The following is a 26,001-nucleotide window of genomic DNA, read 5'->3' as shown; positions in this document are numbered from 1 at the left end:
TATCAACACAATGTTGTCTGCAAATTCAACAAATCATTGTATTATCAGGCCCATTTCATTGTAACATACTTGAATTAGTTACGATCGAAGAGTTGCGGTAAAAAGTGCGTGTGTAGTCTGTCACAAACAGCAATCAGTACAAGAAGCACAGAAATCCATCGGACGTGAGGAGTCATCGTGACGTTTTCTGGAAGGGATTTCCTAAGGAGGCTCAGAGCTCTCTCCCTCATGGGGCTTCCAAGACAAGTCAGTGACAAGGAAGACTAGCTAGAAATGCGCACCCGGGCATGTGCTGTGCATAGTCAGGATCTATGTGCAGGATCGCCACAACGTCTTCCAGATTCTGCTTGCGCGCTGCTTCTTCCGAGTCGATCACCCTCCAGTTGGCGGAAACTTTGACAAGGGTGAACTTGAGCGAGCACAGAGAAGTTAGGTTACAGTTCTCCTGGTCAGTGGCGTTCTGTTGCGATCTCCTGCAGGCAGAGTGGTCAGCCAACTTCGCCGGCCCAATCGCAGACCTACCGATCTGGAGTTTTCCATCCGTCCTCCCTCCTGTGCATTTCCTCTATCGAGGGCTCTGCAGGCAACCAGTCGTCAGGCGTCAGTCCCTCTTCCATCCCTCCTACCTGCGACACTCCTTCGCACTCGCTCCAATCCCGACGAGCTTCTGCTCTTGGACCCTCTCAGGCTGTCTTGGGTTGCATCCCCGCGGGAATCGAACAGTCGCCTCGGCGATCTGTGATGCTCCGCCCTCGGGGTCCTGATCCTCAAGCTCTTGGCCCAGCTGAGAATTCCTTCACCTGCGAAGGGGAGGAGATAAGGACGTAAGCCAACCAAACAAGGAAAGAACCGCTCGTTTGACAGCCTTCGGTCCCAGCAGCTGCCAAAGGCAGTCACCAAGGGTATCTAGCAGGCAAGGGAAGGATACAGAGAAGGGGGGACCGTGACATCGCAGTGTCTTCGCCTCCGAGTCTGGGATGGATCAAGAGACAGAAGTAGTCGATCAAAGGCACCTGCTGTGAGGAAAGCTCTTGGGCAAGACAGTCTGCCGCGGCGTTTTCGGTGTCGTCACGTGGGACTTCCTGATTTCTGCAAAACGCCAGAATTCACACGGGACTTTCTTCTCGGACAGGTTGGGTTTCAGAACAGCTGCGGTAACCTGAGCCTCTCTCTACACTGCTCGTCATCTCGAAGTCACGGTTGGCAAGAGTCCAGAGCCTCTCCTTGATGTTGTCCATCTCCATCTGCAACGGTTGAGATTGCAACGGTAAGATGCCCGCCCCAGAACCTTGATGACTGGCATGACCAACTGGTAGAGCCAAATCTCCTACCAACATGTTCAATACCGCATACACCAGCTACTTCCTTGAACTACCATGTCCTTTCCCCCGTCTCTCTCCGACATGTTGCGGTGAGGCCCCGGTTTCGCTCCTTCCCTGGCACAAGCCATGAACGCGGGCACAAGCGTTACGCGTCAGGTACCTTTCAACGATGCCATGTTGCAGGTGCTTCAAACGAACCCATCAGCACGCACACACACCAACAGCGAAACAACCTCGTCCTCTTCCAGAAGCTCAGCCAGTATCCGGCGAGTTTCAGTCTCCACCTGCTATCAGCTTCAGCCCGCACGTCGGTTAAGGTGCGGATCAGACCCGGGCTTGCACGGAAGCTTGAACGATATCCAGCTGTAGACGCAGCTCGTCCGTCTCCGCCATGAGCATCTGGTTGAAACGATCTGAAATGTCCCTAACCTGCTGGGCATTGTGACAAGGACACCATCTCATTCCGCCTTGTCTTTCCTTCAAACCCGTGTCGAGCAAGATTTGCCGCCTGCTCGCGACGTCGTTGCTGGTGCTTGTTGGATCGCTCAGATCTGCCTCACTTTCCTCATCTACTCGGTCCACGCTCAGACCATTGTGTTCAGGTTTCTGCACGTGCGAAGCAAACAGGCCATCTTGACGATAACCTGATTGTCTGGTTAGGGTGATTCGGCGCAGAGAGAGAAGAAGAGAAGACATTTGACGAGGTCAAGCTCCATCATGTCTTCAATCAGCTCAAAGCTCTCAACCACCTTGTTGGTCTGGAACACAACCATCACGTTCTCGTGGCTTTCACACATCAGGGCTAACCCCATCGCTGATCTGCAGTGCATAGGTTGACGCCTCCTCTCGAGGTATCTTCATCTGCTCACAGAGGATGTTCACCAGCCTTTGCATGTCCTCACCCCGGAAGTGATCGGCGTTGACCGCAAACGTTTCCGAATGTGAAGATTCCCTGAGATGGACCCTGAGGAGCAGGCGGTTGTTGAGAAGGTCTGGTCCCATCAACGTGCCATCGTTGACGGGGAAGCAAGCATCGTTCATGGCGGTAGCTTCGGGCACTGAAGCCCAACGTCAGATGACCAGTTGTTACCTTGGCAAGGAAACAATGGATTGAATCTCTCTAAAAGAAACTTCAAGTCCGTTCTCCCACCTCTCAATCTTCAACCCCCTCTGTACCTCGCACTCACCTCCTCTCCTCCGAAGTTCGCTAGCGCCCTTCCTCTTCTTCCTTCAGGTCTTCCTCCTCCCTCTCTCTCACCCTCTCATCATCAAACCCCCCCACCCCCCCCACCCCTTTCCCTCCCCTTCTCCCTTCATTGTTCCCCGTACCCTCTACGGATTCCTGCATGCTCCTGCTCCCGCCGCCTTTCAAAACTATTGACCTCTACACGATGTTGCGGCCGTTACTTACCGTTTGTACTATAGTGATATATAACTGAGCCGCGGCCCAGTGTGGAAGGCAGGCTAACAGCCGCGAAGTTGTCCGAGGATTTGACTGCTGGCCTTGAGTTCCGAAGTTCATGAGTGTACTATTTACAAATAAAACAGAAATCACACAAGAAAGTGATGCCTCGGAGATTAATAGAGGTTGGAGTTGTAATGCAGAGACTTCTCGAAGGCATGGAACGAGTGCTCCTTGCGCTCGACATCCTCTTTCATCTCTCGATTGTAGAAATCGTTCGCGTTCAGAGGATCGCTCGACGCATCGGCGGAATTGTCGGCGGTTGTCTCTAGCACCTTCAATGGGATCAAGTCAGCCTTGTCCTCAGACAACCTGACTCATGCAAGCAGAGCATTCGCAACAAGCACATCGACAATGACGGCGAACAAGATCCCAGGCACTCTTGACGTTCACCTGTTGCTTTGAGAACGATTTCTGGTCCCATGGCGGTACTTTGCCGTAACCAGACCACATATGGTGCTTCGACCTTCGGTGGCAAGGAGAGTCAAACGAGCTTTCACAAGACAATCTTCAGTTCATACCCTTCTAAGATCCTTGCTGGGGAAGCAGAATGAGAAGAGATCCGCTTCATGCTCGCAGCGAGCTGGTTCAACGCAGCCTGCCACAACTAAAGTCACGCGAGCGAGTCGAGGCTGCTGCATGATCAACCGAGTCACTCTTGTGGCTCTTTGCTCTCTCAGCTAGTAGATCGATCATCCTCTGTCGGAAATTCTTCCTGAGCTCCGGCGAGATTCTGTTCAACAGACTATCCTTCCCCTCAAGTTCTGCTTCCCTCTGTTGCTTCCCAGGCACGTCGACAGCCCAGTACGGAGCGGTTCCAGTGCTACAAACGCATTCAGATCAAAATTTGATCATGATCCAAACATACATGTCAACATCAGAAGATGAAATCGGCCTCGAGTCCACGAGCTGCGAGCCATGGGTTCCCATAGTCAGAACAAAGTTCGCAGGTCGCTGGGAGTCCTCCTTGCCGCCCTCGCTCTGAGAGTGCATGGCCACCGGCTGCAAATTCTTGTCTCCACTGTCTACCAGCGCTTTCAACTTCAGGTGGATGCGCGCCAGTTCTGCGTTGAGACCCTGCTTCTCCGCCCGAATTGCTCGCTCTTCTGCTAGCAAGGACTGCACTTGCTCTTGGCGTCTTTGCCCCAACACCGCAATGCTCTTCTTCTTGGCATTCGATTTATTCAGCTTGGCGGTCCTGCAAAGGGAAGAAGATCAGAATGGGGGGTTGGTACGGCAATGAAAAAAACTGCCATGCCTGTCCAGTTTTGCGCTGAGTTCATGCGTTACATTCTTGCTGGTCTGCTGGTCTGCTTTGAAGCCTGCGACCGTTGCGTTTCTTGATAGGGGTTTGCCTTCCCTCTCAGTTCGCATCTGCATGAGGATGGCCTTGGCTGCCGTGACTGCTTTCAGCAGCACATGAAGGCCTGCGCGCGAATCCCAAAGGTTTTTCTGAAGGAGGGAAAAAGTAGCGGAAGAGGAGATGGAGGAGATGGAGGAGGAGGAGGAGGAGGAGGATGGATCTGAGATATACAAGGAGACTGTCAGTACAGCCGTCATGAGGAGCAAGGCGGCAAAAAGTAGCAGCAGCTTCCTTCCGCCGTTGCCCTCCGCATTATGCCGAGAATAGAGCATTGCGCTCCAGGTTTCGCACTACACTACCTACGGTTGTGTTGAGTCTCGCGGCCGCGCCGGCCTCCGGGCCCCGGCCGCAGATTTAAACTTTACTATCCGATCAACCGGGCCTTCTTTACTCCGCCGAAAGTTAAGTTAAAAATCAGCCCGGTGACCGTGTTGAACCGTGGCCGATCAGACGCCGACTCAGTACGGTCACTGCCAGGCTGGCGAGCGCTCCGACCGTGACTCCCGGGGCTCAGTGCCGCCGCGGTGCTCTGGGCCGGGCGCCGCGGCCGCCGGCGAGGACTCGGTGACACCGAGTCCGCCGAGGACGCCGGGGTTCTCTTCCCTACGAGCCTCGGAGAGGATGGAACGTATGCCAGCCGGTGTGATCTGCTGAAAAGGACCCCTTTGGGCCTGAGGTCTTTGTTGCAGGAACCGTGTCCCCGTGGTGCCGGGTCTACAAGCTGAAGAGGACCGGTGAGTCTTGTGGATGCAACTGGCCGAGGACGCCGGGGTTCTCTTCCCTACGAGCCTCGGAGAGGATGGAACGTATGCCAGCCTTTCAGTGATGGAACGTATGCCAGCCGTGCCAGTCAGATAGCGCCGAGTTAACAAAAACTCTCCTGTAAACCAAGACGACTTACGTGGCGAGGCGGCATGTAGTACATGGGATGAAGAGGGGACCTTCCTAGCCGTCTTGTTAAGGTCCTCTCATGTCTGGATGCTTGGGTTTCACATCCTAGCATACAGTCTATCTCTCAAGTGCTCCTCAATTCTGTTTTTGTGTGCATTAAACTCGGTCTTGAGCAAAAACTGTCTTGTTACAACTGAGGTCGATGTGATGTCTGCGTGACTTTGGACTAGTACAAGTCCAACAAACTTGTATTCCGTCATTCAGTCCGTCGGGTACTACCGTAGCTTCCGTGTTCAAGTGGCACTGAACCGCTCCATGGCCCGGACTCACTCAGTGGCACAGTGACACCCGGTACCGTACCGAGACTCACGGCGAGTCCCGGGCCCCGGCCCGCGGCCTTCGGAATGGCGGCCGGGCGGGCCGGCTGCGGCGGCGCCCGGCCGGGCCGGGCCGCCGGTTCAACTTCCGAACTTGAAGTTCGGAAGCCTCGGAAGTTTGTACGCAGTGAAGTTTCAAAACTTGGCAGTTGGAAACTTTCAAAACTTTTTCAATTAATTTCGTTTTTCCTCACGATCGAAACGAAGTTCTTTTGAGGAATGCCGCAACAAGGGGTGGTTGTAAATAATGGGTGGGGGTAGGGTTGTAGCAGTTCTGTACCCCTGTATGTTGACCTTGGTGCTGACTTCGAAGGGGTCCATATGACCAACCAGGGGTCATCGGGTGCTTCAATGGGTCGACACGACCTTTGGTGAAGAGTCGTGTCCATTCACGAGGTGGGGTCTATTCTTGTAGGGGTATCAATATAAATATTGATAGAATACCGGTATATTTGCAGTAAATGTACCCGGTTGTACGAATTGAGGTGATGTGTCAGGGTGGGTCATCAATTCAGGAGTGGCTATACATGAGTTAGGTACTCCGATTGGGGAAGATGAACCCCTCATATCACCACCCCACCTACTTATTTCCAGAAACACCAATTATGACATCAATATATGGGTGGGGTCATTTGAACCATGGGGTATGGGGGTCATGATGCATTTAGGGTGGTTATTTAGGGGGTGGGGGTTATTTTTTTTTTGGGAACCGAAACAGTATTATAAAACCAGGGGATTCGTAATCGTAGCACAGCGCTCCTCAGCATCCATGGTAAGAAAGGAGGAGGAGGAGGACGAAGGACATGGGTGTGCATTGTTGTATCGTTCGATAGCATATGATCAATTATAAGAGCGTGTCTCGAATGCAGAAACCATACGCATAACAAAGTCTGTCATGCATTGCTGCTTGCTTTCTGGTATCTACTCCACAAAGAAGACACTCACTGATCTGTCATGCTTCCTACATAAAGAATCAAAAACGTCTTCCTTTCTTTCAGATGCTATTATGAAAGCTGGGGGGACATGCTTTACCATCGTGACTTTGGGGTGCTGACTTCGTTTACCAGTTTGAATTCCTCAAGAGCAAGCACGAGCAGAAGCACAACGCAGAGAAGAAGTTGGCGGACAAGAAGCACAAGCCGGCTGCTCACAAGGACGCCAAGAAGGCCACAAAGAAGTAAATGAGTAGTAGAGAACATTAACACTAGAATAAACGATATGACTTATTACTTTCCTTACATGTCAACACCAGCATTGCTTGACTTGGTCAGTTAACAGGTGTCGTTTTCATTGTAAAGTATTCAAACAAAAAATTACAGCATTTCATCTCAACCGCAAGACTCGATGGTTGAGTTACACTCAAACTCCGGCTCCCCACAGCTGCTTCGTCGAGGCTTCTCAAAACTCCTGGGGCTCTCCGACGGGAACCTGTACCTCGACGTTCACTTGATGACGTGGGGAGCTCAAACAGCTCAAGACGCAATCAAGCACTAGTGGTGACCGGATAGTTGGATCCTCTGTCCAAGTCTGTCGTCGATTCTTCCTTCTTGTCCGTAGTCTGCGGCCCGATGGTCGCCATGATGCTCCTGCAGGAGAGGAGGGTCGTGAGCCGAGGAGGAGCGGCAGGACAGAGCACTCACATGAACCCAAAGTTGGCGAAAATCCAGGAGAAGAGGATGGTGAAGCACAGGAAGGTGCCGAAGACTGAGAAGAAGACTGCAGGAGGGTTGAGAAAGGGGAGGAAGAGAGGAATGGGCTTCACTCACCGACTTGGCAGAGGAAGAGGGGGATGGAGGCCAGGACTGACGTGAGCATGCCTGTAAAGTTTCTCGGATCAGCGATGGCACGGTGAGCACAGGTGAAGAAAAACACCGCTCAGCACAGGAGAACCCATCTCTGCGAAGGCCTTTCGAATGCGCTCCTCTCTTGTCCCGCTGCAGGTGGCATAGGAATGCGCCAAGTGCACGACGTAGTCCACACTGAAGCCTGCCAGGATAGAGAAGAGAATCGCCTGAATCGTTCCGAGCTGCCATCCCATCATTGTTGTCAGGCCGATCACGGAGACGATAGTCGCGAGGATCGACAAGCAGGACAGCACGGAGATGAGGAGAGATCGGGTAGCTAGGACCAGCACGCCGAAGGCTATGACAACTCCGATGCCTGCTCCTTGGATGGCTGACGTGCGGTAGATCATCTGGTTGTTCATGAAGATGAACTTCTGGTCCATGTCCGTCATTGTCACCTTCCCGCACTCAGCCTCAGCTATCTTGTTGAACTCGTCCCCGAGATTGTTGAACCAGTCGTAGTATTTGCGCGTATAGGCTTCAGACGGGTTGTTCCATCGGTCCAGGTGCTTCGCTTCCACGGAGATGGCCACATACTTGAGCTTCTTCCCGTCGAACCCGAGCTGATCAGCTCCCAGCTCGTTGTAGTAGTCCAGCACTAGCTGGTTGCTCTTCGACTTCTTCGTAGGCATCGCCAGGAACTTCTGCATCTTCTCGTCCACCTGATTTGTGTCCACCCATCCCTGCGAGTTCTTCCAGCCCTCCTTGTCTATCACATCCTTCCACTCATAGAGGAAGCAGCGGTGAGACGGGGTGCCATCGTCCTTGAGCTTGATCAGGTCGCTCAGGTCCTGTGACTGCAAGACACGCTGGCAGACCTCGAAGATCTTCTGCTGGCATGCGGGGGTGAACGTCCACGAGGGAGCGAACTTCGCTTCTCCCAGGAACTTGTCGTCGAGCAGCTGGTTCACTCCACTCCTGCTGATGTCTTCCAGCCCCCACGCGTAGAACACGTCCAACCCGCGGTCTTGCGTAGAGGTAGGAAACTTCTCGTTTAGGATGGTGATGGACTTCTGCAGGGGATGGCTGTCCTTCAGGAACTGCTCCGTCTTGGTCGTGGGGGTCAACTTGGTCGTGTAGATCACCGCTGGGATCAGCCAGCCGATCAGGACAAGAGCGATGGCGATCCTTGACCTGTAGTCCAGGATGAGGTTGGCGAAGGTGGTGGAGAAGAAGACTGTGATCTTGTCCTCGGCTTCCGACTCCCTTCCGTCCTCGTGGCTGTTCTGCCGAGCAAGCACAGTCGAGCTCGTCTCGATCCTCGAGCAATCCTTGACGCAACATCCGCAGCATCCCGGCAACTGGCACAAGGGCGGCTTCTCGAAGTAATCATGATAGACGACGACAGCTGTGCAAAAACTGCGAGGAGACATCAGGACAAGACACGCTGCGAGCAGACAAACTCACATGCTCATAACATAGAGATAGTCAGCCAGGATAACAAAAGCAGCGAAAATGCCGAAGCTCTGAGTGCCTGCGATGGGGGAGGAGAGGCAGCAGAGGAAGGCAGCACAAGTGGTGGCAGACGTGATGAGCATGGCGAGACCGGACTTCCTGTACACCCAGCTCATCCTCGTGGCCATGTCCTTGTTGACATGTCGCCCCTTCACCTTGGACTGGTTGTATGCGTCCATGAAGACGAAGATGTCATCGGCCCCGATCGCACACACGATGAAGATGCAGAGCATGTTCAACCCTCCGAAGTATTTGATCTGGAAGATGCATCTCACGAAGAACCAGGCGGTCGGGAGACTGAGGAGAATCTCCACCATGCCGATGACCGCGAGAAAGCCTGAACCCACCATGTACCAGATGTAGAAGAAGACGAGGAGAATGCTGATGATCGCGTTCATGGCATCATAGAGGATGATCCGGATCAAGACATCGAAGATCAGAGCTGACATAAAGTAGAAGACATTCACAAATTTGCTGTAGCCCGAGCTAGTCGCCTTGTCGATCGACTTGAGATGATTGTCGATGATCCACTTCTTCAGCTCTGGCACGCAAGTCAGATGAGCAGGTCCTGGATCGCACGTGTATACCACTGTCTTGCTCGTCTCCCTCCTTACCGTCCACCAACTTGTAGCCCTTGAGAGGTCCTCCAAAGCGGTAGAGGGAGCGCGAGTACATGCTGGTTGGGTTTGCTAGAGTGAAGTTTGCATCGAAGTAGAAATCGACAAATGGAGATCTTGTGGGGAACTGTCGGATAAGAGCGCAGAACTCAGCGATCTCCCTGCATGAGGTCCAAAGTCAGTGGGGTGAAGGAGCATAAGGCAGAGGTGGTTCACTTTGGATCTCCAACAACTTGCTTGTTCTTCCCGTTCCACCACCGCATGATGCTTGTCAGGTCATTGGACAGCTTCCTGACTTCGGCTTCGTCCGTGGATGAGACATCTTTCAGCACTATTGCGCAGTTGATCCCAAACTCAAGGCAAGGAGCTGCCAGGACGTCAGACAACCAGGCAAGCAGACAGCAAGCACGTCACCTATCCTCTTGTACAGCTCAGCCAGTCGCGAATCCTTCAGGCGCGCAGTCACATTCTTGACGAGAACCGAGTCCCACTTCTCCGCAAAGAAGATCACGGTAGCCGACAGGGGACGGGCGCACTCGGTCTCTTCGTACACGGTGGTGTTGTCGTATTCTCTAAGGCAGTAGTTCTTGTAGAGATTGTCGTTCATGATCTCTGTCTCTGCATTGTAGATATCCATCAGCGCGTCCTTGGTAAAGATTCCCTGGCTTGTCTTGGCTTCATAAATCCAGTAGAAGATTCCGACTGATGTTGATTGTGTCTTGAGAGGCGTCTTTGCAACAACCACTTTGTTCCTGTCTGCCGACACCGCCTCTGACGCGAGTCGCAGAGTATCGTACTTGATCGATCTGATGTCGTTCAACGCGAACTGGGCCTGATCGTCGGTGAAGGGATTCTTGTTCGAACCTCCAAAGGCAACCGCAAGGGCGATGATAGAAACACCTAGGGCGAGGATGATGGCTAGAAAAAGAGAGATACAGGGGCATCGGACTATTCGGTTCACAAACACAAGCCGTCCCTCATCATCGGTGAAGAAGTTTTTCTCTACAGGCTGCTCAGATGAGGAGAAGGAGCTTTCAGGTTCCTTCATATGATCTTGGTTAGTCTGATCGGCACCATCGACTTCTTTCTCCTTGTCCATCTTCCCTGCAAGACAACAAGTCACGGAAGGTCTCGACCTTGATCATCCCCTTCCTCCCCGTTCCCCTCCTTCCAATCCAACCCTAGTCTCCTCTCAATTCACTTCAAATTCCGCTCCAACTTGTTCCGAAAGACTGAAGTCTCCGAAAGCATCTCATGTCCTCTCAAGCTCTTGTTCCTCCTTCGATCTCAACCACCGCCCTTTCCCTCTTCACCTACATCACCTTCTCCCCACACTTTCCCCCTTCCTTGTATCATTTATAGAGTTGATCTTTTGTTAGTACCAATATGTATAGTTATAGTTTTTATTTGTACCAGTGATCTCCTACATTTCATTTTAAACTGCCCTTTAGACCTCTTACTGTTGTAAAGTTGATGAAGGCAAGGGGTCGTGACCTAGTCAGTAGTCATAGAGGGGACGTGACCTGGTCATTCATCAGAGGGACGTGACATTGACTACTCCCGCGGCAGTTCTTTCCTGCTAGATTCTAAATATTCATAAAAAAAATATTTGAAAATTTCAAGTGACATTTCAAATTTATTGGAGGGGCACTGCGGTTAAAATCCCCGCTACAGCACAGGCTGTCTGTCCCATGAGTCACTTCCGCTGGCCCGGAGCTCCGAAGAATGTTCACGGTTCACGGTCCCCCCGGAATTCCGGTCGGAGGTACCGGTACTGCCGAAGTCAATACTACTGCTAAAAAATCGGGGTATGTCCCGCCGGTACTCCGTCCTGACGGCCCGGGGGCCCCGGTCGGAGAATCCGAGGCCCGGACATCTTGGTAGTAAGAAGAGACCGGGTCCCTCTTTACTCAAAGTTAAGTTAAAAATCAGTGCGAGCAATCCTGGGGAGTCCTCGTCTTTACTCAAAGTTAAGTTAAAGATCAGTACCGGCTTTACTCAAAGTTAAGTTAAAGATCAGTACCGGCTTTACTCAAAGTTAAGTTAAAAATCAGAGTGCCCGGCCACCAGCCGGGTCAGTGACCGTGACCGTGGTACCGGCCCGGGTCGCCGGTTGCCATGACATTAAAAACGGTAGTATACCGTGAGACGATGGCGGGGTAGCGCCGCCGGCAGCAAAGAGAAAGAGTGAGATTGAGAGCAGTCCGCACATGATGAGAAGTTGGCAAGTTGTGCTGTCATTCCGTATGATGATGCCTGGTCAGTGTAAGTAGATGTGTATCCCTGGGCTCTACGTTGATAGTGGCTCCCTCCACGGTCATTGTGAGATATCACAGAGTCAGGTTTCAATGATAGTAGAGGCCCAGTAGAGACAGCTGAGCGATGGCCGGCCGTCGGAACTTGAAGAGACATAGATAGAGGTCATGAGAGCCTATAGAGAAAGAAAGATTCGGATAGAATTGATCATTGACTACCAGTCTTCAAGGTTGTAAGAAGCATCTATTGAGATAACTTCAACAGGGGACTGGAGTTTGGGAAACAGAAAAGAAAGGAACAGCAGCTGAATTGGCAAGAAAGGCAATGGAGGACAGGGACACTATCAGACGACATGCACATCATGGTGAGATGTTCAGATCGAGATCAGAGGAGGTAGAGCTCGTAGCTAGGCCTGTTCACGGCAGAAGGTGAACGGGTGGGCTGAGCATGTCAAGGCATTTTGAGAGTCAGCACAAGCTCGAGTTCGACAAGTCACATGTCAGGCTCGGCGTCGTCAAGTACGCCAGGTCGCATGACAGATGCTCCGAGTGCGCTGAGAGCAAAGATGACTGTGTGAGAAGAGATCCCGCCCTCAGTCCGATGAGAGAGTTCAAACCCGCCAACGGCAGGCACGGAAACATGCTACATTCCGAGCACAACGCCTTGCAAGACGTAAAGCTCAGCACCCCGCGAAAGAATCTGTCGAGCAGGATGAAGGAAGACGTTGTGTTGCCTTCCTTGCAAAGGGCCTGGCCCTCGCCACGTCAGAGGCTGGATGATGAAACGAGTAGAAAGCTGCGGAAAAACCATGTGAACAGCCTGCTGAAACAACTTCAAGACAAACGTTGGGAATGCAGAAAGGTCGTTTCCAAATGAATGTGTGGAATTCTTGTTGACACGAGCGCTCAGTTTGCAGTCAAAGAACTTTCCTCCATCGCTTGCTCGGATCAAACGTTGGTATCAGAGGCAGTTTTGTCACAGATATGTTGCAAGAACGAGCGATCAAGGCAAGTGGCTGTTTGGGCTACATCGCGGATCTTCGGCAACGAGAATAGGTTGCAGGAGAGTGAGAAGAGGAGAGGAGGTGACGAGAAACGGCAGGGAGATTGTGAAAGAGCTCATCGCCCGCCTCTCTCACCCCATCCCTCAAGTTCGATCTGCCGTCCTCGCTGCTCTCGGTCATGTCGCGGCCAAAGGCGACGAGGAGACGATCGATCGAGTATGGGCGATCGCGGTATGGGCACTCGTGTTGCACTCGCACACTTGACTTGGTTGACAACAGAAGGAGAAGGACTGGCAGGTCAGGGAGTCGGCGGTCGATGCGCTCGTACAAGTACGTTTCTTTCATTCCTGGCTCTTGCTCTCTGGTCCATGACGCCAGCCGTCAGGTTTCAACCCCCGGCTGCCCTTTCGTTCTCTACAGGATGCATGTCTTGCTGGGCGATGAGGACTGGAGGGTGCGACAGGTCGCGCTCGAGGCTGTTGACAGCCTGATCGACAGGTGATGACGCATCCACGCTGTGTGCGAGAGAGGAGGAGAGTGAGACAGCAGGCGCAGGTCGCTTCCGAGTATTCTCTTCATCCTCAGGCTGTTGGATCAACTGAAGCAGCGGAATGAGCAGGGGGAAACAAGTCCCCAGCAGCTCGAGCTGTGGGCGGCATGCGAGACAAGTATCAGAAGGCTGCAGATGGTTTCATCCATCCGATGCAAGACATGCGTTCACATGGGCGGCTCCGGTCTGTTCAGCCTCGAACAAGCGACGCGATCAATGTCGACGATCTGTCAGTCTTGCTTGGCAAGCTTTGAGAGCTGGCTGAGCAGACAAATGCTCCTTCCCTTCTGGATCACCTTCTTGATGGGAGCTCACCCGCGGCTGGGGAGGAGAAGCTGGATCAATCAGCTTGACACTCATGTCTTGCCTATCATACTAGATGAATGCAAGTGAGACGTGGAACACGCTGGCCCAGGAGTCATGGCTGGCCTAGTCGTGAAGTACCTGTTTCATTGAACAAGTAGAGTAAACTGGATCTCATACTGCATCTCAAGTAGCGCATGCGGTACATGGCACGCGAGACCAACAGTGTCTTGACTTGTAGGCAAGCTGTTGATCTGGTCTGAAGCAGGAAAGGGAATGGTAGAAGCGTTCTCCATTGTTCGAAGTGCTCGAGGGTGCATGAGAGTCTTAAGGACGCTCGTTGCTCCTGGTCTGACTGGCGATGATCAGTCAAAGTGGACGGTCTTCCTATGCCATGCTGTGTTGCACAGCCCACGGACGTTCCAGATGGAAGACGCGTGCTCGGGCTGAGGGGATGGGAATCAGACTCTCTCTCTCTCTCTCTCTCTTCTCCTCCTCCTCTCTCTCTCTCCCTCTCTCCCTCTCTCCCTCTCTCCTTCTCGCGCATCTCTCCTCTGCTCACCTGCGAGTTGTATGACGCGTCGGTGGCTCTGCACATGATCTCGCTGCTCTTTCCTTGGAGCTCTTTAGGAACCTCAACCTGCGGATGGCGTGAGCTCGTCTCCTTGCCATCAACTCCATCACATTCGCGCTCCAGAAGGTCCACGCCCATGCCCTCGTGAGCTTCTGCTCTGACCCCTGGCACCTGTCTGAGTGCCCAGCAAACGACAGGAGTGATGTCACCTCCTTCAGCTCTGCCGTGTGCCAAGACTTCCCTCCATCGATCGAGACCTCCACCCGAACGATGCCTCGTCCTCCGCCGCTGTACGCCCATCCCTTGAGCTGCTCCCCGGTCACTCGCACGCGCACGTCCTCGCGTCTCACCTCGAGCGTTTGAGAGTGAACCTTAGCGTTGTTAGCAGGGTGAACGATGAGACTCTGCAAGTAGAGTGAGAGGAGGCAGAAGTGGATATGTAGGAGCCAAGGGATCGATCATTAGGGAGAAGGAAGAGGAAGAGGACGAGGACGAGGATGAGGACGAGGACGAGGACGAGGACGAGGACGAGGAAGAGACGAGAGGACCCGACCGTGACTGGCGGCTCCTGCACTGGAGCTGCCCGCTCGATGACGTGAGTTGGGAGGTGCTGCAGGTCTGTGATGTTGCTAGCAAACCCCTTGTAGGCAACTAGGAGGGTCGTCAGCTTTGCCGCTGCACCTCCCGCTCGCTCACCTCCTCTCTGCCACGGGCCCTCAGCCTCTTGCTCTGAGACGAAGACCTGCAGAGAAATGCATCATCGATGATCCCCATTCACATACCCTCCTCCTCCTCCTGCCCCCCCCTCCCCCCCCACCCTCCTCCTCCCTCCCCCCCCCTTCCTCCTCCCTCCTCCTTTCCTTACCTCCTTCACCCACTTCACATTTCTAACACCAACGTATCCCGGAACAACAGCTCGAACAGGATAGCCGTGATCTGCAAGCAATAAGGAGGAGGAGCAGGTGCTGCAGGCACCTCAACCTGTCGGAATTTCTTCTCCGTTCATCTCGTAGGCGAGTAGAACATCACCCGAATACTTCAACAGCATGTCACTACGCACTGTCCTCCTTCATGGCACCTTACCGAGAACGCCTTCTCGATGGGAATAGATGCAAGCATCTCATCTTGTGATATGAACTACAAGGATTGTGAGCGGAGAAGGAGAGTGGAGAGGAAGAACAGGAGAGGAGTGGGAAAGAAAAGCAGGAGCAGCAGGGGAGGAGGAGGTCAGTCAAACGACTGACTTGAACATGGTGGATTCCGTTCTTCTCCGGATCTTTGACACCGCAATACTCCAGCACATCCTTCAACCTCGCTCCTCCAAACCTTAAAGCTCGTCAGCAGCTGCTGCGATCTCTCCCTGACTCAGACCGGGCTGTACTCACTCCTCCCATGTTCCAAGGGATACCCTGAGAAAAACGCAATGAGCTTCTCAGGTTCTCAGCTGAACTCATTCTAATGCAGCCTCCGGCTGCTCCTCCTGCTCCTGCTCCTGCTCCTGCTCCTGCTCCTGCTCCTGCTCCTGCTCCTGCTCCTGCTCCCCCTCCTGCTCCTGCTCCTGCTCCCCCTCCTGCTCCTGCTCCTGCTCCTGCTCCTCCTGCTCCTGCTCCCCCTCCTGCTCCTGCTCCTGCTCCTCCTGCTCCTGCTCCTGCTCCTGCTCCTGCTCCTTCTCCTCTCACCTGAGCTTTCTTGACTCCATCAAAGTGGGACCTTCTGTTCCCGGAGCATTGGATCGTGACATCAACCTCATGCTTGGGAAACTTCTCTTGCAGCTGAGGAGGACGAGTAAGAGGAGGAGGACAAGAAACAACAGCAGCCAGACATCTTGAAGGGAGAAGGTGACATCCTTGCAGCACTGCTAGCCGGTGAGTAGCTGCAAGAACAGCCCATGTAATGACCTTGCCCTTGATTGTCAGCGTGTAGTTGTTGGGGTCGATGATGGGAACGGGGTTGTGATGCCGCACGAACCACAACTCGTTGGGGGTGAGGTAGGACTCCATGATGTACTGCGACATGTCACGCAGGAGCACGAGGGCGGGGCGTCAGGTCACGTGCTCCGGTATCTCAGCGTTGCAAGGGGCCGAGTTGTGCAGTATCAGCCTCTCGTCTCGGATGGGATCCACCTGAGCTCACACGCCCTCAACGTCTCGCCGGCACAGCAGCTCGCTCACCGCGTATGGATCCGCCTGCTTCTCCTCCACGTACTGGCCAGACAGAGCGTCAGGGCAGCTAGACAGTAACAAGCAGGTTGGAACCTCTCCTGGGGCCAAGGAGCCAACCCTCATGGACTCCAGGAGCTGGAGAGGGAAGCCTGTCCTGAAGTGCTGGACAAGAGTGTGAGCTGGAGCTGGAGCTGGAGCTGGAGAGCCAGCCCCCCCACCTGCTGGAAGATGTTCCAGTACGGATCGATGGCCTTGCCGGCGGCCAGGAGGATTTTGCTTGCTCCTCCTGGGTGACTTTCGATGAACTCGGTGATGTCATACACTCCGTCCTTGTAAGTCACCCAGATGCCTCCTGCCTCTCTGCTGATATGCTGAGCAACTTCGGCTCTGATCAAGGGGCTTCGTCAAGTTAGGCAAGCAAAGGTCTACAATTACTTGGTGTATAGCTTGAGGTTGTTCACTTGCCCTGGAGCTGGAAGCGCCTTCCTCTCCTCTGGAGTGAACTTGTCCTCATCGTCATCTACTTTGGCTTCGCATGAAGTCTCGCGCGATGAAACCATCCATGCTGCTCCTACAAACAGACTGGCCAGGCCCAGAGCTACTGCTTGCTTGATCCCCTGCCATTGCTCCTCATCGTTTACTCGTCGCCATGTCGTCATTGCACGAAGCTGAAGTGCACTGGGCGATCCTGAGGACCCAGAGGTAGAAGGCAAAGCAGAGACAAGGGGAGTCTGAAACGCCTTTGCGCCTTTGATGAATGGAGGGGGAGTGGCATGCAGCATCCGGGAGGGATTGGAGGTCATGATGGACCTGGTCTGAGGACATAACGAGACGGAGGCGGACGAGGAAGGGAGAGAGACAAAAGTCGAAGAGAGGATGCGATGGGCTGCGGAGGAAGAGGACGGACATGCTGCGCATGATCGCATCGCCTCCGCTACCCGTCTGCCTGCCATGGCGAAATAGGGGGGAATACACGGGTGTCAATCTTGGGAGGGTGGGTTATTGAGGGCAACCCCTTAGTACCGGTGTTTTCAAGCAAATCAGAAGGGGGTAGGGTAAAAGAAAGTAACCCCCCTACCCCCTTCGTCCCTATTTTAAAAGTTAAATACGAGGGGTGGATGACTGTACGTGACAAAGGAAAAAAGAAAAAGAAAGAAAAAGAAAGAAAAAGAAAGAGAGAAAAAGAAATGAAATCAGTGTAAAATACCATTACCGTAGTGCGTATAGTCTCTCATCTGCGTATAGCAGAGCTCATCGTCGATGATAACTCGTTGAAACTGACTAGTTGTGAAAAGTCCTTGAGGACTCGGGGACATGTGAGGTTTGATTCATTCTAAAGATCCTCATTCAGGCAAAGGAATGTTGAAAACTTGTTGCCCTCCTCGCTTCAGGTTTGTCATGGCCGTCTTGTACACCTACCAACACAATCGTCACCTTTCTTCTTCCTCCCCTTCCCTCCCACTGGCTAACATGCCCTCTCTTTCGCATTTCTAAATTCCTTTCGTATTCGTTCGATTGTTTTCCAGTCTTTCTCCTCCTTCCCTCACTCTCTTCCTCACCTGCTTCAGGATCTGATCCGAGGAGTTCATCTGCGCACAGTTGCGCAGCAGTGTTTCCGCGCCCTTGTCCTGGTGGACAGCACCTGAGGAGAACGAGAGGAGGACAAAACGGTCACTCACCTTCAAGATCTGCCGCGTCCTCTCCGTCGCCGCCAAGTTGGCAACTGCCATGGCAGCCAGACGCTGGGCGTCTCTTGTCCCATGAGCCAGCACCTGCATGGCGTCAAGGTTCGACGTGCATGGAGCAGCAGACCAGCAAGAGCGTGTCGATGGACGCTCGCATTGGAACGTGATTGTTGTCGCAGGCAGTCATGCAGGCGAGGGCCCAAGTAGCGTTCCGATGGACGAGGGGATGTTGTGACTTGGCGAGGATCTGAAAGGAGAATGTCAGAATTTTCAGAGGAGGCATTAGAGGTACCATGAGCGGCTTCATCGCTCTTGCTCGCCCTAACTCTTCCGTGTTCTCCCCAAAGTAAGCGTTGTCGGTACTAGCAAGTCGAGCCAAGCACTCAGTCACAACTTCCTGCTCACCCTACGTCAAGACTGCCCAAAGGAAGCTGCGAGTAAGAGGAATTACGAGTTGTTTGACGTCCTCCCTTGCGAGGAAAGGAACGAGCTCGCCAATGATTCCGAAGGTCTTCTGCATGTTAAACTTGTTGTAGGAGTTGTAGCACAGCTTCAGCAAGATTTGTAGAGCTTTCAGCTACATCGAACCGTCAAAGGATCCCGGACCTTCACGCTTAAGTCACCTGCATGTCCTCATCCGAAGTCCTTGCGAGGGCGATAATGATGGGGCTGCAGCACATCAAACAACGGCCGGCAGTCATCTTGACTTACGTTGCAAAGTGAGCAACATGCGTCTTGCAGTCATCAGAATCAGCTGAGGCAATGGCATCGAGGCACGTCGCGACCGCTTCCCCTGGCAGGCAGTCAACCTAGAAACGAACGTTGGAACACTTACGGATCTCAATGGTACTCTTGTGATGTTCAGCGGCGCTAACGAGACCTGGCGGACATCAGAAGGAGAAAACTCTCCTTTCCATCACCTTGGATGGCTCCGCTGTGGCTGAGAAACTCAGCGGCCTCCAGGGACGACTTGGCGATGGCGGAGAGGATCTGTCACACCGTGTTGAGGCGCGCAGAGACAGGAGGGCAAGACAGACGTGGAGAGCAGCAACAGCGTTCGACACTTTGAGCGAAGTGCTTGCGACCGAGATGATGTGGTCTGCCGTCGGAGATCTGAGAAAAGTCAGCATGGCGCGCGAGAACTACGACAAATACTTGGCAACGAGAGAGATCAGTTTCGGATCTGTTGCTGCAGTCGCCAGGGACTCGATGGCCAGAGACATCTGCTCATCACTCGAGCCTGAGCTCTCAAGTCAACTCTCATACACATCCTCCACTCTCTCCTCTAGAACCTCTGGAAGGCATCAACACAAAGGTGAAGGCTCCAATCAAAGACTCTGCTGCCTGCTGACTGAGGTTCTTGTGAAACCCTGACGTAGCGATCTTGGCCAGAGATTCCTTGCCAGCAGTCGTTAGAGGTGTTGGAGGCGAGACAGGATCCTTACAAGGCATCTCATACTGAGATCCGCGTCCATATCTATCGAAGACAGCAGCGCGATTTGTTTCACCACGTCAGAGAACCCTGCTACTAGTCAGGACCTCCAATACAAGATCCAGGTGACTGGAACCTCGATACTTGGAGATGTTGGAGCTCAGCCACGAGCCCTTGTACTCTGTCAACTGAGCCAAAACCTGCGAGCCCAGGACTTTTGCGCTAGCTGACGAAGACTTGTCGTCCAAGACTCTCGAGCACAGATCGATCGACTCAGCACTAATAAGGCCAGGAAGAGCATCTGAGGAGAAGAGGAATCAATGGATTGGGTAGAGAGCGAGCTCTTGGCTGACCTTTGGCCTTGGATATGAATAGCAGAGCTTGCAGTGAGTTTTCAATCAGCCCGGCACTTTGACTTCTCAAGATGTCGTCACTCCTGCATATCTTGAGAATTCCTTTCGCATCTTCAGGGCTGAGTTTCGCCTTGAGATTCCATTCAGACAGACAGCCCATGACGAGGTGAAGAGTTTCCGCTGCTTCTGCGTCACCTTTACCTTCCTTCACTCGATTGAAAGTGTCTGCTGCACACGCAAGCAAATTCTTGTAGGCCTCGCTCTGGACAGCCACCATGGTTGCGGCGCCGGAATCATCAGAGAGCGTCGAGACGCATTCTTTGAGGGCCTTCAAGGCTCCACGTCTGATCGCGTCCTTCTGATGAAGCAAGATGTCTCTCCGCGAGAGCAGCTGAAGGATCACTCTCCGGTCTTCCACGTCGTTCGACGCGACTTGGCTAGCAACCGACTCTAGGATACTCTGCAGCTTCGAAACGTCGCTCTTGCCGAGCACCGCATCGCTCAGAGCAGCCACACTCACACCTGAAGCTTCTCAGCTCTATTCACTCTGTCACAGCCAGGACTCACCTTCCATCTCCGCTAGATAAGTCTTGTTCGCTTCCAACATGCAGCATGCCAGCCCGGCGGCGGCTCCAGTGCCAACTACGAGCCAACGAGATCGGGTCGTCTTCCCCCAACTAGACGTCGACGTGAACGACTGTAGCCTGAGCTGCCTGGTCCCTCGGACAAGACTGCTAGGAAGCCATGAGCATTTGCTCTTGCGGGTCTTGAGAACATGGCCGAGGTCTCCGAGGCCTTTGAGAACCCGCGAGCGAAGCAAAGAGGACATGAAAGGCGATCACTGAAGCTGCGTATCTCTTCCGTTCTAGACCAGCAGAGCAGCAACTTGCATTCCTGCAGCAGATTCAACACAAGATTCAACACAATACCTGAGGTAAACAACACTCAAACTAAAGAGAGTTTTCGCGACAAACACCCTCGGCCGAAGTGAGTCGAAACTCTCTATCTACGAACTCCCTAGGAAATCTCTTCTTGCCAATCTTTCGATAGAATCCGGCATAATCCCTTCGCCTACTTCTCCTTCATTCTGCATTTACCAAATCCATTCTGATGTTTCCGCTCCTTGCTTCCATCTATCACTTCACAACGCCTCTCCTTACACATCTCTCTCTTTCTCTCTTACTCTTTCTCTCTTATAATCATCCTTGACAGTATTGTCCCAACCTTGTCCCTCCCCTCCCCCTCTCCTCCCCCTCTCATTTCTTGCCCCCACCCTATTCCTCTCCCACTCCCTATCCTTGTCCCATTCTTCGTCGACATTGTCGACCTTCTCACTTCTCTTCCCTTGTGCCTTCTCCTCTACACTACTTTGACCGTTCTTCTTCTCTTCTCCCTCATCTCTCTTCCATCATCCTCCTCCTCCACGTATCGCCCCTCTCCCTATTCTCGCCGCCTTTCAACTTCATTTCCCCACAAGCATGCGGAAGGATTACGACGGGTGAGGGGTGGGGTAGTAAAAGGGATGTAGGACGGGGTAGATTATAACCCCAAGGCAATGTCATTTCCTTGGGGGCCTGGAGGGGTGTCTTGGACCTGCTCTGTAGGGGTATGCAAGGTAGTAGGAAGATGAGGGGGTGGGTACTTGTTGGTAAGAGCTGCTCAGGGTGCTGTATGAGTGCAAAATGCAAGCGACTACGATGAGAAGATGAAAAGTTGCGAAGAGAAGAAGAGGAGAGGAGGAGAGGAGGAGAGGAGGAGAGGAGGAGAGGAGGAGAGGAGGAGAGGAGGAGAAGGCGAGTATAGAATGCAAGAGCAAGGGGAGAACACGATCAGAAGCTTCTGTCGATGATGGTTGACGCCATGAAGGTCTTGGTGCTGATGATGTTGGTCGTCGCTGTCGGGGGAGGGGCAAAGCGAGGAGGGCAAGGAGAAGACACTCTGTGCGGTGACTGCAGGGACCTTGAGGTGTTGGTGGCTAAGATGTCAGGAGATGAGATCGAGCGTAAGGCTGCTGAGCATCATGGGAAGGGCAGCATCCGAGGGGCAGGGAGGGTCCTGTGCGGTGGGTTCTGCTCAGGAACTCTCCTCGGTGGACGATGGGGGGGAGCAGCATCGAATCTCGGGGTCGTCATGAAGGAAGAGGGTCTCTTGAACCTGGCGGAACGCTGCTACATCCTTGCGAGCCGCCTTGATCCTGCGGGTCCTACTCATGCCTATCGCAGGTAACCATCCGCCCCCCCGTTCCCTGCCCTCTCCTTGCTGATTGTGACTACAGGGGCAACGTCAGGATGGCGATGCAGGACTTGGAGACAGCACGAAAGGTGATGCGGATCTCCTGCTGCCGATGCTGATGCTCGTCAGGCGTTCCTTCGTGCAACGCGGTTGCTGCCAGGATACGGCGACGCTTATAACAACCTTGGGAACTGCCTTATGAGCATGTCGAGGTTCGAGGAGGCGGGAGCGAGCTACGGTTACGCCATCAGAGCGAATCCGAAGGAGGCGAACTACTACGTGAACATGGGTGAGATCCGAGGAGAGGAGGATGGGTCCACCGTGACCCCGAGGGCAGGGGGAATAAGCGCAAGGAAGAATTTGACCGCCGGGATACAGTATCTGGAGCAAGGGCTGGCGCTGAATCCTTTCTTTCCTGAAGCCTATAACAACCTCGCAAACTTCAAGCGAGACGTGGGAGACGTGAGGTGGACGAGGCTCGTGTCAACCGGGTGACGTCATGACAGTTGGAGGGAGCTGTGGAAGCATACAAGAATGCGCTGAAGTTGATGCCCGACAGCGGGGACATCATGGTCAACATGGCATCTGCAAAAGCGTACTTGTGCGACTGGAGGAACAGGAAGTCCTTCTTGAAGCGGATTATCGAAGTGTCGAGGAAAGAACTGAGAGGTTAGCTGTTGATCCGCAGCTACAAGATTGAGAGAATTTGTCAATGCAGATGGAAAGAAGCTGTCATTGTCAACATTCTACGCAAACATCTTCGGAGTCGACCTGGAGCTCCTGAAGAAGGTCGCTGAGTATCACTCGAACTCAGCATTCTCCTCCGTTCGCTATCTTCTGCCCCTGAAACCTTGGTAGAGCTTGACCATCCCTCAACTAAAACTAACGCTTTTGACCAGGTTCACTGCTGATGTGCGAGAGGGGGGTATAAGATTAGGAATTCTTTCCTCTGACCTCACCAATCACATCGTCGGGCATGGCATCGCAGCGCTCCTGCCGCTGATGCAGGAGCGAGGAGCGACTGTCCTTTGCTACGCGCTCTCCTCGGACGACGGCTCGCATCCTCGGCGCCAGATCGAGCAATATTCGAAGTTGACGGACATCCGGGACTGGAGCACAGAAGCTGCAGCTCGGCACATCAACGCAGACAAGGTGGAGGGACAAGCTGACTTGCCGGTCTCACCTGCTCTCTCAGTTGCACGTTCTCTTGGACCTTAATGGTCAAACCAAAGGAAATCGCATCGAGATTCTTTCTCTGCGCCCAGCTGCAGTCCAGGTGGGCTCCAACGGTCAGACTGCAAGGTCAATGACGTGGAGGTACAGGTCTTGTTTCATGGATATGCAGGAACGAGCGGCGCGAACTTCATCGACTTGTTCGTGGCCGACAGAATCCTCGTGCCTCCAGAGTTCTCAGGGTTCATGACGGAGAAACTGATGCTGTTTCCTCCTGCCTTCTCCTTCTTCCTCGTTGAGGACTACGGGCGGCTGGTGCGCTGAAACTATGACGGGAATCAGCTGACCTCGCAGGACAGGATGACAGAGAGCACGAAGAAGACGGCGAATATGCTGCCAGATCAGTTGGAAAGGAGCTGGGCATTGGCCCATCATACTTCCGTTACGCCTCCTTCAACAGCTTGTATAAGCTGACGCCGTCTGTGTTCGGGGCATGGATGAAGGTCAGCCCTTTACTTCCACAGCTACTGTAACAGATGTCTAGATCCTCTCTCAAGTTGACTCCTCCATCTTGTGGCTGCTCAAATTTCCTTCCAGCGCAGAGAAGCGGCTGAGGAAGGAGGCGAAGGCAAGAGGAGTGGATGATAAGCGCCTAGTCTTCACCGACCTTTACCCTCGAGCTGAGCACCTGCAGAAGAAGAGCGGAGCATCACTCTTCCTAGACACTCTCGTCTACAATGCTCACAGGTACACGTCTCCTGCTCCTTCCTCTTCTGACTGCCTGCCGCAGCTCCGCAGCTGACTCGCTCGCCTCTGGTGTCCCTGTTTTGAGCATGGCAGGCTCCGGCATCGTGAACCGAGTCGCAGCTTCCCTGCTGATCTGCACTGGTGAGACTACAAGAGGAGGAGCAAGGGGGCTGACGACAACTTGAGGGATGGAGCAGACGCTCGTTCGTAGCCTGAGTGAGTATGTTGCACTTGCTGTTCGAGCAGCGGAGAGGGGGGCAGAGCTGGCCAAGGGATGGAGGAGGAGGCTGGTGCAGAGGAGATGGGAAACCAAATTTCTCGACAGGTGCTGGAGGGAGGGCAAGGTTGGACGTTGCTGACGTGTCGCAGAGGAGGGTGGGCCGATCGCTTCCTGTCGCTCCTGCGGTTGTCGGTGGACAGGAAGATGGGGGGGCCAAACGACAGCAGAGCTCATGTCATAGCTGCAAGATGAAACGATTCAATCAAACTCGCTAGTTACTGTCAAAGGGCCATGCCAATTGTGTGGTGAATGATCATGATGGTGGATGCGGTAAGGAGGAGTGGGGGTTGAGAAGGAGTGGAAGGAGGGAGGGGAGGGGGGGGGGGGCAGGAGGGATGGGGCAGGATTTGTGAGACACCAAAGAAGGGAGTCGTCGATATGATTCGCAGAGATCGATGTCTGCAGCTCATCCAAGTTTGTATGCATCAGCTTCATCGACTGTTAGGCAGATGATGAGATGTCCGATCTCCTGCATCCACTCATGCTTGTCCTGTCAGACCCACGTCACTCGAGCTTGTCGACGCTGGCAGCAGGTACCAGCTCTGACGCCGCCACGAAGTAGAAAGTGCGTTGCTGCAGCGGATGACGTCAAACAAGCCTCAACGGCTTCCTCTCACCGCGCCCTGAACGAGGAAGGACCAGGAGACCTTCACGTCTTGAGAGGGAAGGCTGCTGACCGTCTTGTCAGACCCAACCTCCACCATCAGACAATCCTGCGAGCGTTTCAACGGGGGGGCGGGGAGGAAGAAACGAGCCGAAGCTGAGTGCTCCGGGCTTACAACGATTGGGACGCTGCCGAGGGCGTGGGAGTAATCGTTGCTCTTGTAGTAGGTCAGTTGCTTCGGAGTCAGCACACACCATCTGCTCGTAGGGCACAAGGGCAACCTGTCATACAAGAGAAGCTGAGGCGAAATCACTGTTTCAAACCTCTTCTTCCACGTCTTCTTCACTTCACCTTGCTTCCACATCCATCCCTCCTGCAAGACTGTCATCCAGGTCCTTCACAGGCCTCCAAACTCGCACCTTGATCACTTCCGTTGCATCAAAGTCTAGGTCAACATGTCTTGCGGCTCTTCGGTACAACTGCTGCAGCTTCTTCATCCTGAGAAGGTTGTTTGAGCCCTAGCGTAGCCTCCGAGCCTCCACCCTGCAACAATCGTTCCTCTTACTCCCCCTCCCCAACCCCCTTCCCCGCCGCTTTCCCATGCTCCCCGGCTCCCTCTCGGCTCTCACTGCTAGTCAAACTTGTCAAACCGCCGCGTCGGAGCTTCATTGTCAGACTGAGAGGGAACGTCGGGTCACCGATGCAAGGGCCGGCCCGATGTTCCGGCGGACTCGGGATGTCACTGGGCCCAGCAGGCTGAGACTACTATGATGAGGACGGTGAGAAAGGACTGCTAGGCTGAGACTACTATGATGAGGACGGTGAGAAAGGACTGCTATCACTAGGCTGAGACTACTATGATGAGGACGGTGAGAAAGGACTGCTAGGCTGAGACTACTAGTAGTAGGTAGGCTCAGTGGGTGAGAATGAGGTTCGGGCGCTACTGCGGCAACGCCGTGACTACTAGGCTAGCCGGGGCTATGCATTTAACTTAACTTTGAGTAAAGATGATACCGATGGCATCATGGCATCGTACCGAGGCGAGGCGGCTCGGTACCTTTTGAGGCGGGTTTTGTTCCCTCAGTGTGCCCCATCCGAGCCACCAGGTAGGGTAGGGTGGTAGTAATCTCGGGGGTAGGAGGGAGGATGGTACGGGTACGACCAGGGGAATGGAGGGGTGGTTGTTGAAACACTGGTGATGACAAAGTGAGCGGTTGTGTATGTAACAGTGATCCTGGTATGGCGAGATGCACGGTAAGTTTGGAGCGAAGAGAAGAAGAGGAAGAGGAAGACAACAGATACAGAGATCACAAGAA

At 53.5% G+C, this 26,001-nt stretch overlaps 7 protein-coding genes across 7 annotated transcripts; 2 read left to right on the top strand and 5 right to left on the bottom strand.

Annotated features, from left to right (window-relative positions):
- Positions 1-74: 74 nt before the first annotated feature.
- Positions 75-4,419, bottom strand: GUITHDRAFT_139036 (hypothetical protein; the record flags this gene model as incomplete). Its single annotated transcript, XM_005832400.1, has 21 exons — positions 75-117; positions 282-473; positions 627-774; positions 801-880; positions 1,014-1,089; positions 1,160-1,244; positions 1,289-1,327; positions 1,376-1,436; positions 1,483-1,508; positions 1,541-1,606; positions 1,653-1,721; positions 1,752-1,966; positions 2,017-2,080; positions 2,130-2,380; positions 2,734-2,825; positions 2,932-3,059; positions 3,178-3,250; positions 3,306-3,382; positions 3,433-3,607; positions 3,653-3,982; positions 4,319-4,419. 21 exons carry the CDS (start codon positions 4,417-4,419, stop codon positions 75-77), a joined length of 2,391 nt encoding a protein of 796 aa, XP_005832457.1.
- A 2,479-nt stretch (positions 4,420-6,898) lies between these two features.
- On the bottom strand, positions 6,899-10,430 carry GUITHDRAFT_108740 (hypothetical protein; the record flags this gene model as incomplete). The annotated part of the gene is made up of 8 exons (XM_005832399.1): positions 6,899-7,001; positions 7,056-7,131; positions 7,182-7,232; positions 7,288-8,618; positions 8,667-9,255; positions 9,302-9,492; positions 9,548-9,698; positions 9,746-10,430. 8 exons carry the CDS (start codon positions 10,428-10,430, stop codon positions 6,899-6,901), a joined length of 3,177 nt encoding a protein of 1,058 aa, XP_005832456.1.
- A 1,604-nt stretch (positions 10,431-12,034) lies between these two features.
- GUITHDRAFT_108739 (hypothetical protein) lies at positions 12,035-13,533 on the top strand (the record flags this gene model as incomplete). The annotated part of the gene is made up of 7 exons (XM_005832398.1): positions 12,035-12,448; positions 12,497-12,544; positions 12,581-12,642; positions 12,689-12,821; positions 12,870-12,920; positions 12,976-13,088; positions 13,146-13,533. 7 exons carry the CDS (start codon positions 12,035-12,037, stop codon positions 13,531-13,533), a joined length of 1,209 nt encoding a protein of 402 aa, XP_005832455.1.
- A 275-nt stretch (positions 13,534-13,808) lies between these two features.
- On the bottom strand, positions 13,809-16,838 carry GUITHDRAFT_108738 (sulfite oxidase; the record flags this gene model as incomplete). The annotated part of the gene is made up of 18 exons (XM_005832397.1): positions 13,809-13,889; positions 14,006-14,083; positions 14,128-14,181; positions 14,227-14,421; positions 14,571-14,668; positions 14,714-14,759; positions 14,883-14,953; positions 14,999-15,053; positions 15,101-15,154; positions 15,262-15,343; positions 15,389-15,426; positions 15,697-15,789; positions 15,916-16,023; positions 16,069-16,140; positions 16,189-16,221; positions 16,273-16,341; positions 16,398-16,566; positions 16,615-16,838. The coding sequence occupies 18 exons, from the start codon at positions 16,836-16,838 to the stop codon at positions 13,809-13,811; spliced, it is 1,620 nt and encodes a 539-aa protein (XP_005832454.1).
- A 684-nt stretch (positions 16,839-17,522) lies between these two features.
- GUITHDRAFT_108737 (hypothetical protein) lies at positions 17,523-20,478 on the bottom strand (the record flags this gene model as incomplete). Its single annotated transcript, XM_005832396.1, has 17 exons — positions 17,523-17,594; positions 17,739-17,807; positions 17,859-17,951; positions 17,992-18,111; positions 18,157-18,261; positions 18,316-18,441; positions 18,488-18,533; positions 18,576-18,657; positions 18,700-18,744; positions 18,785-18,854; positions 18,902-18,977; positions 19,020-19,104; positions 19,157-19,262; positions 19,310-19,386; positions 19,433-19,597; positions 19,650-20,171; positions 20,217-20,478. 17 exons carry the CDS (start codon positions 20,476-20,478, stop codon positions 17,523-17,525), a joined length of 2,121 nt encoding a protein of 706 aa, XP_005832453.1.
- A 1,016-nt stretch (positions 20,479-21,494) lies between these two features.
- GUITHDRAFT_108736 (hypothetical protein) lies at positions 21,495-24,273 on the top strand (the record flags this gene model as incomplete). The annotated part of the gene is made up of 14 exons (XM_005832395.1): positions 21,495-21,871; positions 21,925-21,970; positions 22,011-22,170; positions 22,219-22,343; positions 22,388-22,550; positions 22,600-22,735; positions 22,781-23,033; positions 23,077-23,157; positions 23,205-23,369; positions 23,414-23,557; positions 23,599-23,801; positions 23,845-23,942; positions 24,048-24,126; positions 24,171-24,273. 14 exons carry the CDS (start codon positions 21,495-21,497, stop codon positions 24,271-24,273), a joined length of 2,133 nt encoding a protein of 710 aa, XP_005832452.1.
- Positions 24,274-24,487: 214 nt separating this feature from the next.
- GUITHDRAFT_108735 (hypothetical protein) lies at positions 24,488-25,182 on the bottom strand (the record flags this gene model as incomplete). The annotated part of the gene is made up of 6 exons (XM_005832394.1): positions 24,488-24,571; positions 24,619-24,654; positions 24,699-24,794; positions 24,861-24,966; positions 25,009-25,058; positions 25,105-25,182. The coding sequence occupies 6 exons, from the start codon at positions 25,180-25,182 to the stop codon at positions 24,488-24,490; spliced, it is 450 nt and encodes a 149-aa protein (XP_005832451.1).
- Positions 25,183-26,001: the final 819 nt, after the last annotated feature.

This window comes from Guillardia theta (genome assembly GCF_000315625.1).
Source record: "Guillardia theta CCMP2712 unplaced genomic scaffold GUITHscaffold_35, whole genome shotgun sequence".
NCBI lineage: Eukaryota > Cryptophyceae > Pyrenomonadales > Geminigeraceae > Guillardia > Guillardia theta.
This window is presented reverse-complemented; position numbering and strand designations above follow the sequence as displayed.